Source organism: Dipodomys spectabilis, unplaced genomic scaffold (genome assembly GCF_019054845.1).
Source record: "Dipodomys spectabilis isolate Male_0828 unplaced genomic scaffold, ASM1905484v1 ptg000003l, whole genome shotgun sequence".
Taxonomy (NCBI): Eukaryota; Metazoa; Chordata; class Mammalia; order Rodentia; family Heteromyidae; genus Dipodomys; species Dipodomys spectabilis.
The window spans coordinates 16,955,638-16,980,463 of NW_024870680.1; the positions used below are offsets into that span (position 1 = coordinate 16,955,638).

General features: G+C 41.8%; 2 protein-coding genes across 2 annotated transcripts in view; one reads left to right on the plus strand and one right to left on the minus strand.

Moving 5' to 3' along the window:
- The window catches only part of Rrm1 (ribonucleotide reductase catalytic subunit M1), a 43,446-nt gene extending 34,990 nt beyond the window's left edge, over positions 1-8,456 (plus strand). Inside the window, exons 16-19 of the mRNA XM_042688407.1 lie at positions 1,980-2,115; positions 3,926-4,021; positions 5,472-5,660; positions 7,825-8,456. Of these exons, the coding sequence (XP_042544341.1) occupies positions 1,980-2,115; positions 3,926-4,021; positions 5,472-5,660; positions 7,825-8,013 (610 nt within the window). The 3' untranslated portion in view covers positions 8,014-8,456. The remainder of the gene's footprint in view (positions 1-1,979; positions 2,116-3,925; positions 4,022-5,471; positions 5,661-7,824) is intronic.
- Positions 8,457-13,608: 5,152 nt separating this feature from the next.
- On the minus strand, positions 13,609-14,628 carry LOC122113727 (olfactory receptor 52Z1-like). Its single transcript, XM_042686806.1, has one exon. It carries the CDS (start codon positions 14,626-14,628, stop codon positions 13,609-13,611), a length of 1,020 nt encoding a protein of 339 aa, XP_042542740.1.
- Positions 14,629-24,826: the final 10,198 nt, after the last annotated feature.

Consider the following 24,826-nt stretch of genomic DNA (forward strand, 5'->3'; position numbering starts at 1 on the left):
AAAAAAAAAAAGTAAAATATATTATTGTAAATTCTGAAATTTATATTTTCTCTCTTTTTTTTTTTCTGGCTCTGGCCTTGAACTTAGGTCCTAGGTACTATCCCTGAGCTTTTTCAGCTCAAAGTTAGCTCTCTACAATTTGAGTTACTGCTCTATTTCCCATTTTTTTGGTGATGAATTGGAGATCAGAGTCTCACAGACTTTCCTGCCTGGGCTGGCTCTGAACCATGATCCTCAGATCTCAACTTCTTGGGTAGATACCAGCTTATTTTCTCCTGTTTTAAAGTTATTTATTTTAGAGCTGATTTTGGAACAATACTTAGTAAGAAAATACAGAATAGCCCGCAAGTGAAAGCATTTCAAAACATGACTTGTTGATTTTATTTTAGGGGCTCAATACCTTAACTTTTCCAAATATTCCTGCTTTTTTTTTTTTTTAAGTTTACTAGTACTGGGGGTTGAACTCAGAGCTTTGCCTGCTTGGTAAGCAGACACTCTACCGTTTGAGCCATTCCACCAGCCCTATATTCCTGGTTTTGTTTTTGCTTTTTTTTTTTTTTTTTTGGTTGTGAGGATTGAACTCGGCACTGTCCCTGAGCTCTTGTGCTCAAAGGTAGTCCTGTCATTTTGCACTGTCACTTCCAGGTTTCTGGTGGTTAATTGGAGATAAGAGTCTCACAGACTTTCTTACCCAGGCTGACTTTGTACTGTAATCCTCAGATCTCAGCTTCCTGAGTAGCTAGAATGACAGGTGTGAGTCACTGGTGCCTGGCTTATATTCCTGGATTTTTTTTTTAATGTTTTTTACTCTTATTCATAATTTTATGCATATTGGATTTACAAATGAATTGTTTTAGTTGATGGTTATAGGAATAAGTTAAAGATTTTGAAAGAGTAATGAAAGGGTAATGTAGGAGAGAAATACTAAAAATGTAATCTTTGGGCTAAGCACATAGCTTAGTGATAGAGTGCTTGCCCACCACCTTGGATTCAAATCCCAGTCCTCCTAACTCCTAAAAGGAGTCACTGTAGGCCTTTCAAACTAGTGAGGAAACACAGTGATGTGTTTCCTGAAATGGCCTAGCATGGTGATCATATAGGTTCTTATAAAAGACTGAGGAGTACCAAATGTGGCTCACGCATATCATGCCAATTATCTCAGGGTTTGTTTGTTCTTTGCTGAAGGCTGGTTCTTTAACTTGAGCCACAGGTTTATTTTAATCTGTTTTGGGGGATTAATTGGAGATAAAAGTCTCAAAGACTTTCCTGACTGGACTGGCTTCCAACATTGGGCCTCAGATCTCAGCTTTCTGAGTAGCTAGGATTATAGGCATGAGCCACTGGTACCTGGTAATCTCAGCTACTTAGAGGCAAAAGTAATGAAGGGAGGATTGATAGTTCAAGACCAGACTAGACAAAGTTAACAACACTTTATCCCAAATACAAAATTAGGAAGCCTGGTTATATGGCACAAGTTGCAGACACTTGCCTGGCAAGCACAGGGCCCTGCATTCAAGCCCCAGTTCGGCCAAAACAAGCAAACCAAAAAATATAAAACAAAGGTTTTGGTAGAGCACTTGCCTAGGAAGTACAGGGCCCTAGGTTCAGTGTCCACAAAGAATGAAAAAAATGAGAAAAGAATGAATGTACCCTGATACAGGTGGACAACTCTTCAGTTCTGATTTGTGTATTTCCTGAGTGCCACAGTGCAAGTGGCATAAGTTAGGGTATTATAAGAATTGCCAGCAGTAAAAATTGTGCTAATTCTATTCAAGAATCACGAATTTAAGATAAGTGAGCTATAGGGTCAATCCTGTGTGGATCCACATCCTTATAAGAGTTTCACAAGTGAACATGTTAGCCAAATGCATGTATATGATATGTCTGACATCTGCATATGCTACAGTGACTTAAAGCAGCTTCCTTTCTGGAAGACTGTAGTTTTTAGCACCAGCATATAATAATCTCTTTTTCTTTAGGTATGGTATAAGAAACAGCCTGCTTCTTGCCCCGATGCCTACTGCTTCAACTGCTCAGATCCTGGGAAATAATGAGTCCATTGAACCTTATACCAGTAACATCTATACTCGCAGAGTCTTGTCAGGAGAATTTCAGGTGAGAAGTTCATAACCACATTTATAGAAAGATATTTTAAAGGTTTAAGATTAGCAGTGAATGTCCACATATATTGAATATGCTTTTTCTTAGTTTGGGGGCAAAGCTTTGTCTAGTCCTCTTTTTTCTCTAATACTGTGCTATATTGTTTCAGAAAATAATAGACATTTAATATTTAATAGATATCTGCTGAAAGAATGAATGTTTAGGAGGTGACTATGAAAGTAACTTATTGATATTAATGTGGACATTGATGTTTTGTCTGTTATGTGATTATAGGGTTGTATGCTACAACCTCAACATGCTCAAGTCGGGATACTGAAGATGTACATAGAAGCATTAGCCCAGCACATTGGAATATACCTATAATTCCAGTACTCATGAGGCTGATGTAGGAAAGATTACAAGCTTGAGGCCAACCTGGTTTTTACAACAAGACCTGGGTTGTTTGTTTGTTTGTTTAATAAAAGAAACATTTAAGACTGGTTCTCAGACTTGGCTACTAATTAGAATTTCTGGCAGGTGAGACCAGTGTGGCTGTGTTTGAAAGTGCCCTGGTAATTTTTTTTTTTTTTTGGTTGGTTGTGGGGCCTGAACTCTGGGCCTGGGCGCTGTCCCTCAGCTCTTCAGCTCAAGGCTAAAGCTCTACTACTTGAGCCACAGCACCACTTCTGACTTTTTCTGTTTATGTAGTGCTGAGGAATCAACCCAGGCAGGGCTTCATGCATGCAAGGCAAGCACTGTACCACTGAGCCACCTTCCCAGCCCTCCCAGTGATTTTTATATGTAGCAAGGGTTGTAAACCAATAATTTGAAAGATTTTTTTTTTTAATATGTGAATTTCCACACATCATTTTTGTTATAGGGTCTCACTAATTTACCCAGGTCATCCTGGACTTTGATCCTCCTATTTACTTTTCCTATATAACAGGAATAATAGGCATACACTATGTCAACTTTTTTTTGCTTGGGATGTGACCTAATTTTTTTAACCAAAAATATATTGTACACTTAGAAAAAATAAAGCAGAATCAGTTCATATAGTTTTGTCTAGCTTAGGCGATACTGTTCTTTTCACTTTTGCAAACTACACAGTATGATCTTTATATACATTGCATTATGATAACCACTATATATATATTATTTTATTTTATTTTTTGCCAGTCCTAGGGCTTCAACTCAGGGCCTGGGCACTGTCCCTGAGCTTCTTTTGCTCAAGGCTAGCACCTTTACCAATTGAGTGACCACACCACTTCTGGCTTTTTCTGTTTATATGTTACTGAGGAATCAAACCCAGGGCTTCATGCATACAAGGCAAGCACTCTACCTCTAAGCCACATTCCCAGCCCTATTATGCTTTTTAAAATAATAGATTTCAAGATGTTGATGATGATGATGATGATAATGATGATGATTCATGGTATTGGGGATTGAACAGAGGGCCTCATGCAGCTAGGCAAGTCAAGAGCTTTACCACATGAGCTATGTCCCCAGCCCTTTGGCTTGTATTTTGATTTTGGAACAGGATCTTGCTGTTGTCTTTCCCATGTTTGCCCCAAACTTGATCTTCCCGCCTCTTCTTCTGAGTAGCTAGGGTTGCAGGTATGTGCTATTGTGTCCAGCTTAGACATCAGGTTCTTAAAAGAATATAAATTTCATGTAGTAAGATGGACCTCTTAGTTTTGTGAAAAATAGAGTTTACTAAGCAATTTAATACTAAATAATTCACTTATTTTGAGCTCTATACTTGTGGTTCTGTGTAGGCAGTCATTGTTATGTTTCTTCACAAGTTTTCTGCTTTTCCATTCAGATTGTAAATCCTCACTTATTGAAAGATCTTACTGAACGGGGCTTGTGGAATGAAGAGATGAAAAACCAGATTATTGCTTGCAATGGCTCCATCCAGGTACAGAATGAATATAAGTGGCTCTTCAGAAGCCAATTTTAACATTGTAGTCTACCTGAAGAGAAAAATTCTCATTTGTTGTTGTCATAGAGACTCTGCTTATGTAGCTGTTACTTCTGCTTTGTTGTACTAGGAATTGTACACATCTTTACATATCCCTGATCCTCTTATTTGTTTAGTAAAACATTGGTTCTTAACTTTTCTGTACACTTGAGGAATTTAAAAAATTCTGTAGTTTAGGGCTCATTTCCTGCTAGTAAAATAAGAATGTGTGGGAGAGATGGGTTAAAGATTCTTTTTGCAGTTCCAAAATGCTTGAAAACTTGGGGAACACTGATTTTTTTTAAAGTCTAAAATTAGCATTAACCTTAAAAAGCTTGATACTTTGAAGATTGATATATCAGAAGACAGTCACAGAGTTGTTTTTGTTTTGTTTTGTTGGTCCTGGGGCGTGAACTCTGGGCTTGGGTGCTATACCTCAGCTCTTCAGCTCAAGGCTAGCCCTCTACCGCTTGAGCCACAGCACCACTTCCAGTTTTCTAGTGGTTAATTGGAGATAAGAGTCTCGCAGACTTTCCTGGCGGGGCTGGCTTTGAACAGTGATCCTCAGATCTCAGCCTCCTTATTAGCTTGGATTACAGGCGTGAGCCACCAGTGTCCAGCACAGAGAGGTTTTTTTAATAACAAAGTATTTTCAGTTGAGAATCAAGAAGCATTTAATTGTAGATAGAAATCTAAATGTTGGTCTGCTTAGCAACACAAAAAGTCTTAAACATTTTATTTATTTATTTATTTTTGGTTGGTCATGGGGCCTGAACTCTGGGCCTGGGCGCTGTCCTAAGCTCTTCAGTTTAAGGCTAGCACTGTACCACTTGAGCCACAGCGCCACTTCCAGCTTTTTCTGCTTATGTGGTACTAAGGAATCGAACCCAGGGCCTCATGCATGTGAGGCAAGCACTCTACCACTGGGCCACCTTCCCAGCCAAACATTTTAATTTTTGATGGCAGAAACTACCATTAGTTTGTCATTTTAAAGCAGATTAACTATAGACCTAAGAAACCTGACTTATTTAGATTCCAAATGGAGTTTGTGGGTTTGTAGCTTACTTGTCTCATTGCTTATTTTGATTATGTCTCTGTGAATTACATCACTTATTACTATTTTTCTCTGAATGTTCCTTCCTAAGTATCTCTAGAATAATGAGCATTTTGGTTATATATCAAATAGAGATGGATACTGAAATCTTTGGATGCATGATTGGTTAGGGGGTTGACTTTCTAAACAAGCGGTAGGCATAAGCAGTCTGGAAAAACTTGACAAGGATCATCATGTACTGAATGAATTGTAAGGTTAAATCTGGTAGGAAGACTAGACCCTTTCATTCTTATTCTGTTAGTCATACTGGTTTCTTTACTAGGGCAGAATAGAGATTTGTTTTTCCTTTTTCAGAGCATACCAGAAATTCCTGATGATTTGAAACAACTTTATAAGACTGTGTGGGAAATCTCTCAGAAAACTGTTCTTAAGATGGCGGCCGAGAGAGGTGCCTTCATTGATCAAAGTCAGTCTTTGAACATCCATATTGCGGAACCTAACTATGGCAAACTCACTAGTATGCACTTCTACGGCTGGAAGCAGGTTGGTAGAGGAAGTTTAAAATAACTTAATTATTGGCATGGGATGGGATTTTTTTTTGGTGTTTTCTTTCTTTCTCTCTTTCTTTCTTTCCCTTTCTTTCTTTCTTTTTTTTTTTTTTGGTTGTGGGGCTTTAATTCTAGGCCTATGCGCTCTCCTTCAGCTCTTCAGCTCAAGGCTCGCACTCTACCACTTGAGCCACTGCGCCACTTCCAGTTTTCTGGTAGTTTATTGGAGCTAAGAGTCTTATGGACTTCCCTGCCCGGGCTGGCTTTGAATCATGATCCTCAGATCTCAGCCTCTCAAATAGCTAGGATTACAGGTGTGAGCCACCAATGGCCGGCTTGTTTTCTTTTTTAGTAGTGGAGTTTGACTTCAAAGTCTCATGAGCCAGTCCACTAGCCCAGGAACAGTTTTTTATCCTAGCTACCTATTAAATATTACCATCTAGAAATTCTTTTATTTCAAATCCAAATGTATTAAAACCAATCCATGGTTTATATACCATAACAGCTCTTGCTTTTGGATTTTTGCTTGTCTTGAAATTATTTCATCCTAGGTTTGAAAACTTGGAGTTGCTACTTAAGATCCTTTCCATCCCCTTTATTGTCCCTGCAATTCTTTACTAAATTATATTGGTTATTCTTTGTATGTTTCTTTTTTTGGGGCGGGGGGGGGGGTCCAGTCATGGGCCTGAACTCTAGGCCTGGGTGCTATCCCTCAGCTTTTCACCTCAAGGCTAGCGCTCTACCACTTGAGCCACAGCACCATTTTGGCTTTTTTTTTCTGCTTATGTGGTGCTGAGGAATCAAATCCAGGGCCTCATGCATACGAAAACGCTCTACCTCTGAGCTACCTTTCCAGCCCTCTTTGTATGTTTCTTGAATGTCTTCTCACCTCTTCCATTGCCATTATTCTTAGCTGATATTTTTGTTTTAGTGTATTGTTTCAAACCATCTTGTTCACTGCTGCCATTCCTAAATGAATACTTTGTCTATGTCAACCCGTATTCAGAATTATCCATTTTTTCCCCACAGTGTAAAAGCCAACTGTAAAGTTCTATGAATCTGAATTCTGTTCTTATTCCTTGGCAATATGATGGATTTTTTTTTTTTGTACTGGTCCTGGAGCTTGAACTCAGGGCCTGAGTGTTGTCCTTGAGTTTTTTGCTCAAGACTAATGCTCTACTACTTGAGCCATGGCTTTACTTTTGGCTTTTGCTGATTAATTGGAAATAAGAACCTCATGGACTTTTCTGCCTGGACTGGTTTCAAACCACCATCCTCAGATCTCAGCCTCCTGAGTAACTAGGATGACAGATATGAGCCACCAATGCCTGGCAATGTGATAGATTTTTATGTACAATCATAAATTTGTTTTCTTATGTAACATACTTTTCTTGAGCTGCTACAGTATACCAGCACTAGGATACAGAACAGAAGATGATCCTTATCCTAAAGTATTTATAGTCTGTTACACAGACACTTACTTTGTCTCTGAAAATAAGTAGAATTTAAGGCAGATGTGTTGTCTTTGGCAAACCAGAAGTCTCATAATAAAAGCAAATACAACTGAATAAAAATATGTGAGAGTACCACCTAGAGAAGATAGAATTGCAATTTTAAAAATAATATTTATAATCATTAAGTAGTTGTGCAAAAGAGTTTTAATTCAACATATCAGCTTATAGGTTTAATGCATCTTAAAAATTTTTTTTTAAATAATTGTATAAAGAGGTTTCAATTCTGTATGTCAGATTATGAGTACAGTGTATCTTTTTTTTTTTTTTTCCAGTACTGATTCTTGAACTCAGAGCCTGGGTATTATCTTGAGCTTCTTTTGCTCAAGATTAGCACTCTACCACTTGAGCCATAGTGCTACTTCCAGCTTTTTCTGTTTATGTGGTACTAAAGAATCAGACCCAGGGCTTCATGCATGCTAGGCAAGCACTCTACCACTAAGCCACATTCCTAGCCCGAGTACAGTGCATCTTGACCAATGTCACCCTAGAATTTCAAATTTAGTAAAGAGTTTGACCTGGTTTATGAGAATATTGTTAAATTAAGTTGATGTTTTAGCATGTAAGGGAATGTCTTTTAAACATTGACCTTGAATGTCTAGTGTTCTCGCAAAATTTTTCCTAGTAGTTTTATTTACTTCCTTACAGGGTTTAAAGACTGGGATGTATTATTTAAGGACAAGACCTGCAGCTAACCCAATCCAATTCACCATAAATAAAGAAAAGCTGAGAGATAAAGAAAAGACATTGAAAGAAGAAGAGGAGAAGGAGAGGAACACAGCAGCCATGGTGTGTTCTTTGGAGAACAGAGATGAGTGTCTGATGTGTGGGTCCTGAGGAAAGGCTGAAAAGAGATCAGCACATCATCCAGAGCAGACCAACTTGATTGAGTGTAGATAGACATAGTGGGTTTGCTTGAAATGGTAAGGCTTTGCTGGACTTCACTGCAACAAAAGGAGCAATTGATTTAAAGTAGTTTCTACATAGTGTGAAGATAATGATTTTTTAAAAGTAAAAAACACCAAAATATTTTGGGAATCAAAGTGGAGTTTTAGGGTTGCAAAAGAAGTCATCGTGGAACTAGGAAGTGATTTGGTAAGGTTTCATCAACCCTTCTAGCATTCCTTTTCTGATGATTTCAGTTTGGGTAAGGACACTGATTTGAGTTTTGTTGCTTCTACTGGTTTCCTGGACTCAAAACTCACTGATAACCCACGAGAACTGTGGATAAGGAGTCAAGTTCTATAGGTCATTCTGAAATAAAGACAAACATTTCTAAATGATTGTGTGATGATAATTTTTGTTACTTATTTTCATACATAGGTCATATTTGAAAAAAACTTTGAGAATTAAATGAGATTTTTTGAGATACTATTAGACTATATAGATGCTGCAGTATGTCCTTTTCCTCCACTCTACCCCTGTAGTAAAATTTCTGTAACATCAAATTTACTGTTTGGCCCATTTTTAAATGTACAATTCAGTGGCATTTAGTACATTCACAGTCTTGTATGGCCATCAGCACTTTCCATATCTGTAATTTTTCAATCTTTCCAAATAGGAAAGATTGAACTCATCAAAACATTACAACTAAGCTGGGTGCTGGTGGCTCAATGCCTAAAATCCTAGCCACACAAGAGGGTAAGATCTGAGAATAACATTGGTATACAATGTATTGAATGAATTCCTACATTCAATTGTTTGGGTTATGTACATTGAAAAAAGGTGTAGGAATATATGACCATTCCGTGTTTAACTTTGAGGAATTACCTAACTTTTCCATATCAGCTGCACTGTTTTATATTTCCACCAGTGAGCTGGGTGCTGGTGGCTCATGCCTGTAATCCTAGGAGGCTGAAATCTGAGGATGATGGTTCCAGCCCAGGCAGGAAAAGCTGGGAAATTCTTACCTCTAATAAACCACCAGAAAACAAAGTGGCACTGTGGCTCAAGTGGTAGAATGCTAGCCTTGAGCTGAAGAGCTGAGGGACAGTGCTCAGGCCCAGAGTTCAAGCCCCATAACAGACCCTCCCCCCCGCAAAAAAAGTTATTTTTCTACCAGTGATCTTCAAAGGCTCCAGGTTCTCTACATCTTCACTAACACCTGTTTTTCATAATTTCTATACTAGTCATGCTCATGGCTTTGACCATTTTATTCTAATGTTTCTTTTTGTTGTTGTTGTTGGTCATGGGGCCTGGGCCTGAGCACTGTCCCTCAGCTCTTCTGCTCAAGGCTAGCGAGCGCCCTACCACTTGAGCCAAAGTGCCACTTCCAGCTTTTTCTGCTTATGTGGTGCTGAGGAATCGAATCCAGGGCCTCATGCATGCAAGGCAAGCATTCTACCACTGAGCCACCTTCCCAGCCCTTCTAATGTTTCTTGACATGGTTATTTGAGATGTTTTTTGTTTTGGATTTTTTTTCCTCCTTAGGCTTCCTAGATCTATAACTACATTTTTTTTTTTATTAAATTGGAAAATTGGGACATTTGGGGCTATTATTTCTTCAGATAAAGCTTTTGCTTCTTTCCCTGTTACGGAGCTCTCATAATGTAATGTCGCTATTGATGATTGGCCTTGATGGCCCTTGGGTCTCTAGTCTCTGTTCAATTTTCTTTTTCCTTTCTGTTTCCTATTACATAATAATTTCTGTTGCCCTATCTTCAAGTTTGTTCATACTTCTTCCTGCTGTTAAGGCCCTCTCAAGAATTTTTTGTTATTATGCTTTGCAGTTCTAGAATTTGATTTTTTTTATTTTTACCTTTGTTGATATGTTTATTTTTGTTGATAGACTGATTTTGTTGTTTTTCTGTACTTGTGTTTTCCTTTAGCTTTTTGAGTTTATAAGACAACTTTTGTTAGTGGGAATATAAATTAATCCAGCCACTATAATTGTGTAAAGGTTCAAGACTTTAAAGGGCTTGGAAGGTGGCTCAGTGGTAGAGTGCTTGCCTTGCATGCATGAGGTCCTGGGTTCAATTCCTCAGCAGAAAAAAACCAGAAGTGGCGCTATGGCTCAAGTGGTAGAGCACTAGCCTTGAGTTGAAGAGCTGAGGGACAGAGCCCAGGACCAAAGTACAGGCCCCACAACTGGGGAGAAAAAAAAAAAAAAAGTTAAAAAAGTGGAACTACCATCTGACCCATTTATACCAATTTGGGGGTATCTACCCACAAAATACCTGTACACCTGTGTTTACTAGAATAAGGCTAAGTACCCGTTACAGAAGAATGGATTAAAAAAATGTGTTGTACACAATGGAGTTTTATTTAGCCATAAGGAAGAATGAAAATGTCATTTGTATGAAAATGAGTATAACTGGAGATTATCTTGTTAAGCAAAACAAGCCAGACTCAGAAGGACAAACGTCACACTTTCTATCAGGTGGAATCTAAATATAAAAGAAAAAGAAGACTTACTAAGGAAAAAGGAGGAGACCAATTGGGCGTGGGCACAAAGTTATGAGAACAAGCTGGGGGAACAAAACCAACAAACTTGGTAATATACTATAAGAGACCCTAATGGGATGTTGCAAAATGGTAGGCAATTCTTGATAAAATTCTGGGGGAAAAACTTTTTTTTTCATTTTTTTTAATGAAGATTGCAAAAATAGAATATTAACTAGATAGCTCTATTTGATATTTAAAAAATCATGCTGGCCAATAGTTACAAACTTTCAATGATAAGATTAATGAGCTTGGGGGTCTAGTGTATAACATGGAGATGATGGTCATTTTAAATGGATTTGATTGACATCATTACACAGTGTATACATAAGTCGTGCACATTGAATATACAAGATTTTGTCAAATATTTTAAAATTTGAAAAGAAAAATGAAGCTTGAAACTTTAGAAATATATATATCTGCCACATAGTGATTGTGTGTGTGCACGTGAGCCAGTACTAGGGCTTGAACTCAACCTGGGCACTGTCCTGAGTTTTTGTGCTCAAGGCTACAATTCTGTCACTTGAATCACAGCTCTACCTTCTGGCTATTTTGGTGGCTAAGTGGAGATGAGAATCTCATCGACTTTCCTGCCCAAGCTGGCTTTGAACTATGATTCTTGGGTCTTAGCCTCCTAAGCAGTTAGGCTTACAAGTGTGAACCAACAGTGCCTGGCTACATAGTGAATTCCTTTGTTTTTCTTTTTAAATATTATTAAGAAGTTGTATAAAGGAGTTCCAATTCTGTAAGTAAGGTAATGAGTATAATGCTGCTTGGATAATATCATCCTCTTTCTTCATTTGAGATAAATATAGGGATCTGTTGAATGTTTTTTTTTTTTAATAGAACTTCGTATTTAGGTTTCATCAAACAGACTTCCATGAAATTGGTGTCATCTTTTGTTTTAATTCACCCTTTTGTTTTACATTATACGATCTAGTTACTTTACACCACCAAATATGCATATATTTAATCTTTCCCTGTGGGAACGATAGGGACCTGTAGTCTTTTTACCAGAGTGGCTATATTGGGGAAAAGGAAACAAATCTTTTAGGGATTCCTGGACACAGGCACTGAACTGACATGGGAAACCCCAAGTGTCACTGTGGTCTACAGAGTAGAAGCTTAGGTAGGTCAGGTGATAATGGAGTCTTTGCTCAGGTCCATCTAAGTGGATTTTGTGGATTCCAGAAACTATCCTGTGTTTATTTCTTCAGTCCTATAATGCATAATTATAAAAGACATGCTCAGCAACAGGCAGAATCCCCACAATCATTCCTGCTTCTGGAGCAAGGGCTGTTATAACAGGAAAAGCCAAGTGCCAAGTGGAAGGTCACTAGGAAAATGGTCAGCCAACATCTGTAATGTCTTTCTGGGAGGATGGCAAAGATTAGTGACACCGTTGACTTGAAGTATTCAAGTACTTCAGGTACTGAGTGCTCAGGATTTTGCAGAAAAGGGATGTTGGAGCATGACAATGAGTTATTGTCCATTGAATGGTAATTCCAACAGCATAGGGTTTCATTAGCTTCATGTGTTTTCATTTGGACACATGGGGCAGCACCCCATCCTCTAACGGAAGTGTTATGTACAAGATCTGACTCAAGCGGGCACTGAAGACATATGAAGAAATGGCTCAAATGGTATGGCCCCTGCTCCTACTACACTTATCTCTCTCCCTAATCTCTATGGCCTCACGAATTCACTCTGGTCATTTGACAGAGAAAGAGAAGAATCCATGGTTTTATGCAATGTAGGGCAACATAGCTCCCTTCTAGAGATGTCAGAGAAGGTTTGGTTTTTTTTTTGATCGGTTGTGTGGCTTGAACTCTGGGCCTGAGTGTTGTCTCTGAGCTCTTAAGCTCAAGGCTAGCACTCTACTACTTGAGCCACAGTGCTGCTTCCAGTTTACTGGTGGTTTATGGGAGATAAGAGTCTCAAGGACTTTGCTGCCCGGACTGGCTTTGAACCGAGATCCTCAGATCTGTCTCCCGAGTAGCTAGGATTACACGTGTGAGCCACTGGCACCTGGCTTATAGAAGTCTTCAGCAAGGAATTTAAATTATTTTTTTAAGTTTTGACACAGGGTCTCATGTATTATCCAGGCTACCCTGAACTTGACTCAGGAGATCTTCCTGCCTCAGTCTCTTGAGTAGTTGAGACTATACACTATTCTGACAAGGGTAGATCATGTTAGCTACCAGAGGAAGAATGTACTGATACATGTGAATTGGAGTCAGACTCAGGTCTGGATCTCAGACTAGGACCTTGTCTGGTCTTTGGGTCAGGTGGGAGCCAGTGTATGCCTTGTGTGTATGCCTTGTGTGTATGCCTGAGGTCAGCCCAGAGGCCTCAGAGTTCTGACGGGTGTTTGGCTCATATTGGGCTTCAGGGGAAGGTCTGTTCTGATCTTTGGGCTAGATTACAGCCTAGAAGATCTTGTTGGAGTATCTGTCAGACGGGGGCCCTGGGAATAAACTAGCCTGTTTGTGTGAACGAAATGGGCCACCCTAAGGTCAGCCTGACCCGTGTGTCTATGTCAGATTTGCAATCTCAAGCAGGGCCTTTGCCTAATTCAGTTCTTGAATTAGAATAGAAAACTCAAGGCTGACAGGCATATTTGGCCACACTGAACTTCATGTCTAAGTCTTAGGCTAAATTTGGGAGAGACAGCCCTAGGTAAGGGCTTAAACTGTTTGCTTGACACTAAAAGTTCAGACAGGTTGTAATCTGATCTGTTCTGTGTGCATACTAATAAAGCTACATGCATTCACATTAATTTGGGCTTTCCCAAGAATCAGAGGACAGAGAAAAATAAGGATAAGTAGGTACAAGCAGTTTTATTATTGGGGTAAAGACAAAACATTCTAATAATTTAACAAACCATCGTTGACCAACAGTGGCCCTGCTGCTGAGCCTATAATGTCAGGAAATGGCAGCCTGTCTCAGTACTGCTTGTTTCGTTCTTGTTACTGGAGGTTACAGCCCTCTTTACCCTGGCAACTTCCTCTCTACTCTTGGGTTCTGTAACGTCTGTGGTATTTTTCCCATCTCCTGGGGTGGTTCCTTTCCACAGAGCATCTTTCCTACATGTTGCCGGATCTCCCTAGTCCTCACCCCATAGATGAGAGGATTCAGGGTTCCGGGCAGCAGCAAATAGATGGCGCTGAGTAGATTCTGAACATCCTGCGACACAGTCTTGGCTACTCGAAAGACAATGGAAGTGGAAAGACCAGAGAGGTAGATGGTAAGGATGACCAATAAGTGGGAGCCACAGGTGTGCAGGGCCTTGGAGCGGGCTCCTCCAGAGGAGATTCGGAAGGCCGCATAGATAATCCGAGTATAGGAAGTTCCCAGCAGGACCAGATCGAAGGTCACAGTGATCAGCCGCATAGCCAGTCCCAATTGGTTGTTGAAGGTGAGGTCTCCACAAGCTATGCTCAGCAGTGCGATGTACTCACAGGTAAAGTGTCGAATCACAGCTGTGTGGCAGAATCGAGCTCGTGCAGTTAGTATCACCAAGGGTGCTGCCACTCCCAGGCTCCGTGTCAGGGCAAAAATGGCCAGTGAGCCCAGCAGGCGGGAAGTCATCAGGTCAGAGTAACGGAGTGGGTGGCAGATGGCCACGTAGCGGTCAAGGGCCATGGCTAGCAGGAGATTGTAATCCAGAAGAAGGGTGAAGTAGATAAAGAACATCTGGGCCAGGCAGCCAGGCAGCGAAATGGGATTCGCATAATGTACAAAGCCTTCTAACATTTTAGGCATCACTGCTGTGGCAGCACAAATGTTCACAGCCAGGAGCAGAGCAATGAGTACATACATGGGCTGGTGCAGACTCCGCTGAGCCACCACGGTGTAGATGACCACAGCATTGGCAGTAATGATGGTCACATAGAGGAAGGTGAGAGGCAGGACCAAGAGGGCCCGCCACTGTTGCAGTCCAGGGAAACCCACCAGGAAGAAGTTGATATAGGAGATGTTGACAGTGCTGATATTTCCATCCTCACCCATTAGGTTCAGTCCTGGGCTGGCACCAGGAATGGGGATCAGAGGCAGTTAGAAGGAAATAGTTATTTTAGGGGCCTGAGAATTTTATGAAAATCTGCCTGCCTGCCTGTTTATTACTTTGGAGCAGACAGTACAATGTGAGGTATTGTGGAAGCTACACAGATTTCCTTGTCCTCTAGGAGCTCATGTAAACTCAAGACCCTTGTTTATTTATAACATCTTACAGGCATTGGATTGCTAAGTAAAAGGTAAGGAGAACATGTCAATATGTTATATGAAGGGGGCGTAAAATAATGATGGCTGAAGGTAACAGAAGAAAAGTTGAAGAAAAATGCTTTATTCAGAAGAGAAACTATGGAGAGCTTTGATTCAAAGAGCATGAGAAGGACAGATGCATTGCTTGGGAGAGAGGAACCCACTAGGAATGATGGGCTCACTGTGTGCTCAGGCACGCTGAAGCTAACTAAGCTAGAGGAAAGCTGCCGAGGAAGTTGGTCTTTCTGGACCAAAAGGAACCTGTTCTAGAGCCTGATCCTTTCTTAAGCCCCACTCAAATGGCCTTGTTCTCCTGTCGGGCCTCATCTTCAGTATCCTTGGTGATGACCTTGCTTTCCTCTCTCAAGGTGAGTTCTGGGAGGATATGCCTCTGGAGTGCTCACCAGAGCTTCAAGTTCAGACATAGGGTTTGTTGGAGCATTGCTTGTGAGTTGGTGGATGGGGAGTAGGAAGAAGATGGAGCAGGCCACACGTGTAATTGGATGTTTAGAACTAAACTTTTTGCGTAACGAAGGGAGTAGAAATTGAAAGATAGAAGATTCAGCAATGCAGTCCTATCTTACCCAGATGCATAAGAAGCACAGTTTGATGAGATGGCTGATATACAAATACACAGCTAATGCTTATTGGACATTGAGTATCCACCTGGAAACATCTGAGATGCCTTTGTATACTAGCTTTAAAAAATTCTCATTTATCCAAGAGGAAACTGAGACAAAGTAAAGGTTCAGTCCAGTTGAAGGTTTTATGGCTAGTAAATGGCAGAGTTGGATTTGAACCCAGGGACTCACACCAAAGTCTATTCTTTTAGCAATTTCAGGATGACAATTTGTTCTGCTTTTCCTAAGATTTGCTGGGTTGTAGGACTGTAAGTCTGAAATGTCAGGTACACTAGGCAGCTGTCCCTTTACCTGTATTAATATTAGCTACACTGAAGATTAGAGATACTTTATAGATGGTGGAATAATTTGGATATATTTTTCTTCCTTTTCACTAGGTTTGGATCTATGAAAATCACTGTTTGTGTTACCATAGCCATCCTCTGAAGACTCAGGAAAAAGGGACACGTGGATCTGATATTCACACTACAAGGAGAACTCAAGAGGAAGAGGACCTGGAATCCCAAAGGCCCCTTGGGATGTATTTCTGGAAATCTTTAGAGTCTTGATTTAGAAAGCAGAACATAGATTTTGGGAGATGTATTTTTGTTGAGGTTGGACAAGGGTCAGTCAGCCCTTGTGGGAAGGTGGTAAAAACGACTCTTATGGTGGAGTTTGTGGAAGACCTTCCAGGAGGAAAGTGAAAATGGAAGCAGAGTGATGTGAGAGATGGTGTGTAAATGAGTGAAGAAATATGTGGGGGTGCTGGTGGCTTGCCCTGTAGTCCAGTTAGGACTGGAGGCTGAGATCTGAGAATTACCATTTGAAGCCAGCCTCTGCAGGAAAGTTGGTGAGACTCTATCAAAAATTAGTCACCCAAAATGCTTCAAGGAGAGCTGTGAATCACGTAGTAAAAGCACCAGCCTTGAGCAAAAAAGCTCAGGGACAGCTCCCAGGCCCTGAGTTCAAGCCCCACGACCATAGGCAGAATAAACAGATCAGTGTATGTGACTAAAATAAGGGAAGCTGGGGAATGGGAGCTGTGCTCAAGTGGTAGAATGCCAGGTTTGAGTAAAAAAGCTCAGAGACAGTTGATTAAGCCCAGAGTTCAAACAGGACTGGTACACACACAAAGAGAGGATCGTGTAAAGAAAGAAAAGAAGGGAAGCAGAGGGAGACCCAGTAGCCAACAGTGCTGGAAACCAGCATTTGGTGCACACCAGCGCTTGAAGAGATTTGATTGCTCTGGAGGCTTCATGGTATCAATAAAACTTAGTGACGAGTACAGGAGGGAGTTGAAGGCGGCTAAATTACCCTAAAAGGATTACTGTTCTGAGCAGTAGAACAGTGGGACAGACAGGAGAACTGAAATGAGGATTCCTGTGGGAAGAAGCCTGTCTCCTCCTTGCCAAAGTCAAAGCCCCAGAAAAGAACTTCAGTGACCTCTTGTCCTCATAAGCTGTTGCGCTACTCTCTTCCTCTTTCTTCCTTCAGCTCCAGAGGAGAAGTCTTTTCTCTCTCTGCCTTCAGAACATCTCCCATATCTCGCTTCTTTCCCTTCAGTTTATGAAAAAGTTCACGTCTCTGTTGTTGGAGAAAGTACACGCTGTCTTAACTTTATATAGCCTTTGAGATCCCAATCTTTCTTCCCATTTTTTTTTTTGGGGGGGGTCTGGTCGTGGGGCCTGAACTCTGGGCCTGGGGGCTGTCCCTCAGCTCTTCAGCTCAAGGCTAGCGCTCTACCACTTGAGCCACACCACCACTTACAGCTTTTTTCTTTTTGTTTATGTGGTGCTGAGGAATGGAACCCAGGGCCTCAGGCATGCAAGACAAGCGCTCTACCACTGAGCCACCTTCCCAGCCCCTCTTCCCATTTTTAAAGCCAAGCTCTGGAATGTCTTTACCATGCTATAATTACTGGCTTCCTGATCTCCCCGCCAGATTGAAAGTGGGACTCATCTCTGCCCTAGTGCCAGCATACAGCCTATTGAAGAGTGGGGAGTCTCAAAGAGTACTATGTTAGCCAGGTACAGTGTCTCAAACCTGTCATCCAAGCTATTTTGAAGATAAAGATCAAGGGGATCATGGGTTGAGGCCAGCCTTAGGGAAGAAGTTTCTGAGACTCTATCTTAACTAATGGCTAGGTGCAGTGGCACCCTCTTGCCATTCCTAGCAACACGGGAAAACCTAAGTAGGAAGATTGCAGCCCAAATGAGGGTACCTTGGTTATAAAGCAATATATGGAATTGAAACTCCATTGGTCATTTCAGAAATAACTAATACAAAAAGAGGCTGGAAGGGTGGCTTTGCAAGCTTGAGGCCCTGAGTTCAATCCCCAGTATCACAACAACAGCAACAACAAAACCATGCTGTGTTGAAGGAATGAACAATTCTACAAAGTGATTTTACTAAACCTAATATGCCCTTTAGAGCAACTTGGAGGGTGACTGAATGAATGGCTAGCTAACTCTATTGGGGATCAGTGATTTCCAGTGATATGCTTAGTCTCGCTTAGAAGGGAGAGCCACACCTCAACTCTAGGTCTTCTCAGACCGTTTTCTCTACAGCTCTCCAGATCCCCAATAAATACAGCACTGGCCAAGCTTACAAGAATTCTTCATCTCAGCAGCATCATTGAGAGTTAGGATGTCCTGAGTACTTATTACAGGCCAGACATGTTCCAGGTGTTTTCCATGGGTTTAATGTCTCAGGGTAACTGAGAAAACGATTCTACTTATTATCCCAGTTTGTAGATGAGGTCACCAAGGTTTAGAGAGGTTAAATTATATCCTTTAAATAGCATATGTATTAAGGGATAGGACTGGATATGAACCTAAGTTTGCCAGTGGTAGAATTGGTTCCAATCTCAGGTTTACTTCCCTCCAAATACCTACATAGATCTTTCTTCTCACCGTGGCAGCTTCTGACTGGGTTGCAGTCTGCTGGAGCTTTTGTTCTGCTTCTGAAGAGGGAAAGCCCGAGGTCAGTGCCCAGCTCTAAGGCGGATCTGTGAGGCTGGGGAGGGTTAGATAACTATTCCTGTCGCCCCAAGGAGGAGCAGAAGAAAATTCCCAGAGGAGAGTCAGTCATGCCCAGGGACTTAAAGGATGAAAGAAGGGGAACCTTCCTGTCATATTCCCATGTGTAAATATATTATGCATTGATTATGCCCATCTACCCTTTTCTATGCTTTAACCCTTTCTCCTTTTCTCATCTCAGACTACTTAATATGTCTGTCTGTCTGTCTGTCTATCTGTCTATCTATCTATCTATCTCTACCTATCTATTTTTTGCTGAAGGATATTTGTTATTTGTTGCTTTTTACAGTTAGGAACAATGTCATAGGCAGGCGCCGGTGGCTCATTACTATCATCTTACCTACTTCATGGCTAAGATGTGAGGATCTAGGTTTAAAGCCAACCCAGACAGAAAAGTCCATGAGATTCCATCTCCAATTAACCATCAACAATCAAGGATAGAGGTATGGCTTAAGTGGTAAAGCATCAATTGTGAACAAAAATGCCAAGCAAGGGTACAAGTTCAAGGGCCATGAGGTCAAGCCTTGGTACTAGCATGGAAAAATAAAAAAACCAAACCCAAAACAATAACAAACCCCATAACAAGGGCATTGTGAGTATTCTTGTATGTGTCTTTTTTTGATGCTTATGTGTCTGAGATTTGTGAGACATGCATATTTTCAGTTTTACTAGATAAAGATAAATCATCCAAAGTGGTTGTAATAATTTATAGTATCATCGATAATCTATGAGAGTATCATTGCCATCTTTAGGAGAATTGATATATATGTAATATATAATACATAATATTTAAATTATATATCTGTCTATTATGTCTGCATGACAGATATGGTGAGTGTGCAGTGGACAACCTGGATATTTGTATGTGAGAGGTATGAGATAACTTTACACATACTTATTTTTTGAGATGCTAAGTCTTTTGCCTATTTTGCTATTGTCTATTTTTCTCTTATTGGGTTATAGTTGCTCGTAATATATTCTGCATAGTAGGTCTTCATTAGTTAAATTTATTGAAACTATCTCCCCCAAATTTATAGCTTGCTTTTTTAACTCCCCTCCTTTTTTTTTTTTTCTGTTTTGTTTCAGTGCTGGAGATGGAACCCAGGGCAGGCTAGGTAGATCTATGACACACTACTGAGTTATATATCCTCAACCCTTGGCTTTGCACTTTTATGACTTTTTTTTTTTTTTTTTTAAGATAGGATAGGATCTTGCTATATAGCCCAGGCTGGCTTCTAGCTCTTGATCATCCTGGCTTAGCCTCCTGGAGGTTAGAATTATAGGCATAGAACACCACACCCAGGTTTGTGGTATTTTTTTTTTTTTTTTTTTGGGTCCAGTCGTGGGGCCTGAACTCTGGGCCTGGGCGCTGTCCCTCAGCTCTTCAGCTCAAGGCTAGCGCTCTCCCACTTGAGCCACAGCGCCACTTCCGGCTTTTTTTTTTCATTTTGCTTATGTGGTGCTGAGGAATCAAACCCAGGGCCTCAGGCATGCAAGGCAAGCGCTTTACCACTGAGCCATCTTCCCAGCCCAGGTTTGTGGTATTTTTTGGTCAAATCCTGTCTAGTACATAGGGCATCTTTGTACAAATTACAAATCAATCTCTTTGAAGGTCTGAAAAGTATAGTGTGGATCGCATTTCATCTTCCAATTGCTTCTAGTTACTCTTGTCAGATGCCTTTGTGCAGCTTAGTGCATAAAACCAACTATGTAAAAGTGGTGGCACTGCCTTTTATTAACAAAAGTTCTTAATTTTATTGTTTTTTTTTTTTTCGGGGGGGGGGGTCTGGTCGTGGGGCCTGAACTCTGGGCCTGGGCCACTGTCCCTCAGCTCTTCAGCTCAAGGCTAGCGCTATACCACTTGAGCCACAGCGCCACTTCCAGCTTTTTTCTTATGTGGTGCTGAGGAATCGAACCCAGGGCCTCAAGCATGCAAGACAAGTGCTCTACCACTGAGCCACCTTCCCAGCCCAAGTTCTTAATTTTAATGTAGTCAAATTTATATCATGTTCTTTCCTTTCCTTTATAAAATTGTTAGTACTTTTTGTGCACTTCTAAATAAAAGTTTTAAACAATGAATATATAAATACATAGCATTTATATTCATAAATTTTCTTTTCAACAAGGTAGGTAGTGATTCATGCTTATAATCCTAGATACTCAAGAAGGGGAAATAGGAAGGACTGCAGTTCAAGGCCAGTCCAGACAAAAATGCTTATGAGATCTCTTCACAAACAATCGTTGAGTGGAGTGGCACATGCCTGTTACCTCAGCTACACAGGAAATGTAAATAAGAGGATCATGGTTCAGGCTGTCCTGGGCATAGACACAATAACCTATTTGAAAAATAACAGCCAAAAGGGCTGGGGTGGTGGCTCTGTGGCTCAAAATGGTAGAGCATTAGCTTTGACCAAAAACCTATAGTGCCCAGGCCCTGAGTTCACGACTTACCAAAATAACAACAAAACAAAAACAGTAACAAAAGGGCTGGGGCATGGCTCAAATGGTAAAGCACCTGTCTAGTAATTGCAAGTCCCAAGGCCAAAAAGTTTTAAACTATCCCTCCCTCCCTCCCTCCCTCCCTTCCTCCCTTCCTTCCTTCCGTTTGAGCTCAGGGCTTCATGCTTGTGTAATACCTCGTGGGGCCCCATTATCAGCGGGGCCCAATCGTCAGCCTGGCCCCACGGTCCGGCCTGCTGGAGGGGGCGGGGCATCAGGAGGCGAGCCTCACCGCTCCACAGACCCGCCCACCGGACAGAGCCGGGCCTAGAGAGGCTGACGTCCCAGCCCCACGGGGCCTGCCGCCGGAGGGGCGTGCCACGCCGCCGAAAGGGGGCGGGGTGTGCTACTGCAGGGGGTGGGGTGTCGAGCCCCACCTGGCGAGCTGCCTATGGGGATTGGACAGGGGGCAGCGTGGGGGAGGAGCATGAATGGCGGTTTGAAACCATTCGTGGGGGAGGGGCGCAGCCTATCTGGGTGTAGATAAGCCGCATGCGCGCAGGCGCGCGGCCAGAGGTAGGATAGGGGAGTCCGGAGGAGGAGGCCAGAGGAGGCCCGGAGTCCTGAGAGGGGGAGAGTAGGGGAACGACCGTGAGTCCTGAGGGAGGAAGGGGGAGCAACGAGGGGCCTGCGGAGGGGTGCCTACCTGAGCCGAGCAGGGCAGGGCAGGGCAGGCCTGTGGGGAGCAGAGAGGCCTGCAGAGGCGGAGGAAGGGAAGAAAGGGAAAAGCCTTCCCCTTTGGAGGTTTGGAGTTGGAGGTTTGCAGACCAACTAATAAAGGTCAGGAGGTCAGGGCTGACCACTGGAGGCTTGGAGGTTTGGTGGTTGAGGCTGCTCTTGGTTCTGGGTATCTAGCCCAGGACAAGGTAGGCTCAGGACCCTTTCTGGTGTAAATAGTGTAAATAAACTTTTGTGCACCTTTCACTGTGCCTTGATGGATTGTCTCGCTCTCTGGAGGTCATAGGTGTTGCTAAACAGATGTTCTACCAATTAAGCCATGACCTTAGCCTTTAGTTTTTTTTTCAGAGATGGTCTATCATTTTGCCCAGGTCTAGCCTGGGCAATTGTGATCTTCTACCCAAGGCTTCCAACATAGCCTTATATAGGCTTATACTTTTACACCCAACTTATTTTGTTGAATATAGTCTCACTAACATTTTGCCCAAACTGGCCGCAAACTCTTAATTTTCCTGATCTTTGTCTCTTGAACAGCTAAGATGACATGTGTACACCCTATTCCCGGCCTTTTTTTTTTGCTAAGGTTCACCAAATAATACAGTAATACAATAAAACTATGATTCGTTGTGTTAGGCATCACAAGCAATCTAGATATGATTTAACATATGTGGGAAAATGGGTACAGGTTGCATGCAAATACTCTGCCATTTTTTAAAAGCAATTGGAACATCAAATTTTGGCCTGATATGTGTGCATGTGTGTGTGTGTGTGTGTATTCATGTTCACATGCACAATGAAAGATGGCACAGTTTGTCTTTTCAACATCTTTGTGTAATGGTTACTTGCTTCCTTCAATGCAAGTGACATAGTCTTTATGTAGTCCAGGCCAAAGTGAACATGATCATCACCTAGAAATATTCTACCTAGAAATATCCTTATATTTTAGTGTGTCTTTCCAGCCATCCTAGTCTGTCCTTCACACCTACTTTTATATTTCACAATCACCTCCTCTGCCCCTCTTACAACCTGAGTGTCACTTACCCCAATACTTTGCACGCTCACAACTGGATAAAGGCTATGCCTTGGCTGCTATGTGTCTCTGGACAAACAGCACAGCTGTGCAGTTCTGTGCTCTTCTCACATCTTTCCTTCCTTCCTTGCTTCCTTGCTTCCTTCCTTCCTTCCTTCCTCTCTCTCTGTGCAAATGTGTGTGCGTACATGCATGCATGCATGCGTGTGTGTGTGTGTGTGTGTGTGTGTGTGTGTGTGCTGGTACTGGGCCTTGAACTCAGGGCTTTGTGCTCCTGCCTGACTTGGACCAAGGATGGTGGTTTACCATTTGAGCCACCCCTCCATTTCAGGCTTTTTGCTGGTTAATTGGAGATAGAGTCTCTTGCATTTGTTTGCCCAAGTTGGCATTAAACCTTGATCCTCAGATCTCAGCCTTCTACGTAGCCAGAAGTACAGGCAGGGGTCACTGGTGCCTGGCTCCCCCTCACCCCTTCCAATAAGAGAAGGATCCTTTCTTCTTGTAGGACTTAGCTTTCTTGCTTTTCACACATAGTACTTCACCGAATGGCTCATCCTGGGCTTTCTTTTCTCTGGGCTCCTCATCTTCCCATGAAGCAGGTAATATTTTACAGAAGAGAAGACTGCAATTCAGAAGAATTCCAAGGTTGCTCCATAGTCTCCCAATCCGTAAGTGGCTGAGGCAGGAATGAAATTGAAGCCTAAATTTTTATTTTTCAGTTTACCCACATCCTCCTTGCTTTTCCTTCCCTCTGTTTCTTCCTACTTACTTCCAAACACTTCTCTCCATTGGATCCATCTAGAATCATGATGGTTTTTATTTCAGTCCTACCATTTCACTGCATTGAAATTGTATGCTATAGCATACTGCTGTCTTTTAAAAGGGTACATAATACATTAGTAAAAGCACCAGGTACACAATAAGACAACAGAAAAAATTACTGATAGCATGCCTTAAAAAATACCCAGGTGCTCATGGTTAAGGCCTGTAATCCTAGGTTTTCAGGAAGCTATATAATGTGGGTAGGGACCGGGCAGGACGGATAAACAGTAAGGGGAGGGGTGACATTGTCCAAACAGAAATGTGCTCTTTACCTGACATAAACCAGTAACCGCTCTCTGTACATCACCTTTATACTAACAATTTTAAAAAATAAAAAAAGAAATTGTATGCTATTCATGCTCTAAACTTATTAATTTACTTATTTGGTGGTGGTGACAGGGGGTGGAGGGAAACTTGGGATTAAACCCAGAATACTGAGCAAGCTAAACATGTGCTCTACTACTGAGTCATATTCCCAGCTCTATCCTCTAAACATTATGCCCATTGAAGGCAAAAGCCAGGTGATGCTCAGTATGGTGTCTTTAGGGCTCCTCAAAGAAACTTCCTTGGCTAAAGTGAGCATCAGCAACTTGTCCATTAAAGTCAAAGGACTGGCCGGGCGCCTGGGCTGTGAGACTCTTATCTCCATTAAACCACCAGAAAACCAGAAGTGGCACTGTAGCTCAAGCCTTGAGCTCTAGCCTTGAGCTGAAGAGCTGAGGGAAAGCACCCAGGCACAGAGTTCAGGCCCCACAACTGATTAAAAAAATAATAAAGTCAAAGGACTTCGTCCCCATTCTCCTTGACCCATCTGAGGAGTTAACATGGCCAATTACTCCAGCCCTCTCTATTGCCCTGTTTAGCCATTCACCTTGTTTCCTTCCTGCCCCTGACCACTCCATACAATGTCAGTCTTCAGATTCATCTTTCACCTGTCTACTTTCAGTCCCTAGTTAGGTTCAGGCCAGTGCTGTTTGGTCTGTACTGGTGTCACAGTTCCTAGGCTTGTGTCTCCTCCAATCAGCATACTAGCATGACAGTAGAGTGATCACTAAAACACCTTGTGATCTTGCCACTTCTGTGCTTTGAATTTTTTTTTTTGCCTGAACTCTGGGCCTGGGCGCTGTCCCTCAGCTCTTCAGTTCAAGGCTAGCGCTCTACCACTTGAGCCACAGCGCCACCTCTGGCTTTTTCTGCTTATGTGGTGTTGAGGAATCGAACCCAGGGCCTCATGCATGCAAGGCAAGCGCTCTACCACT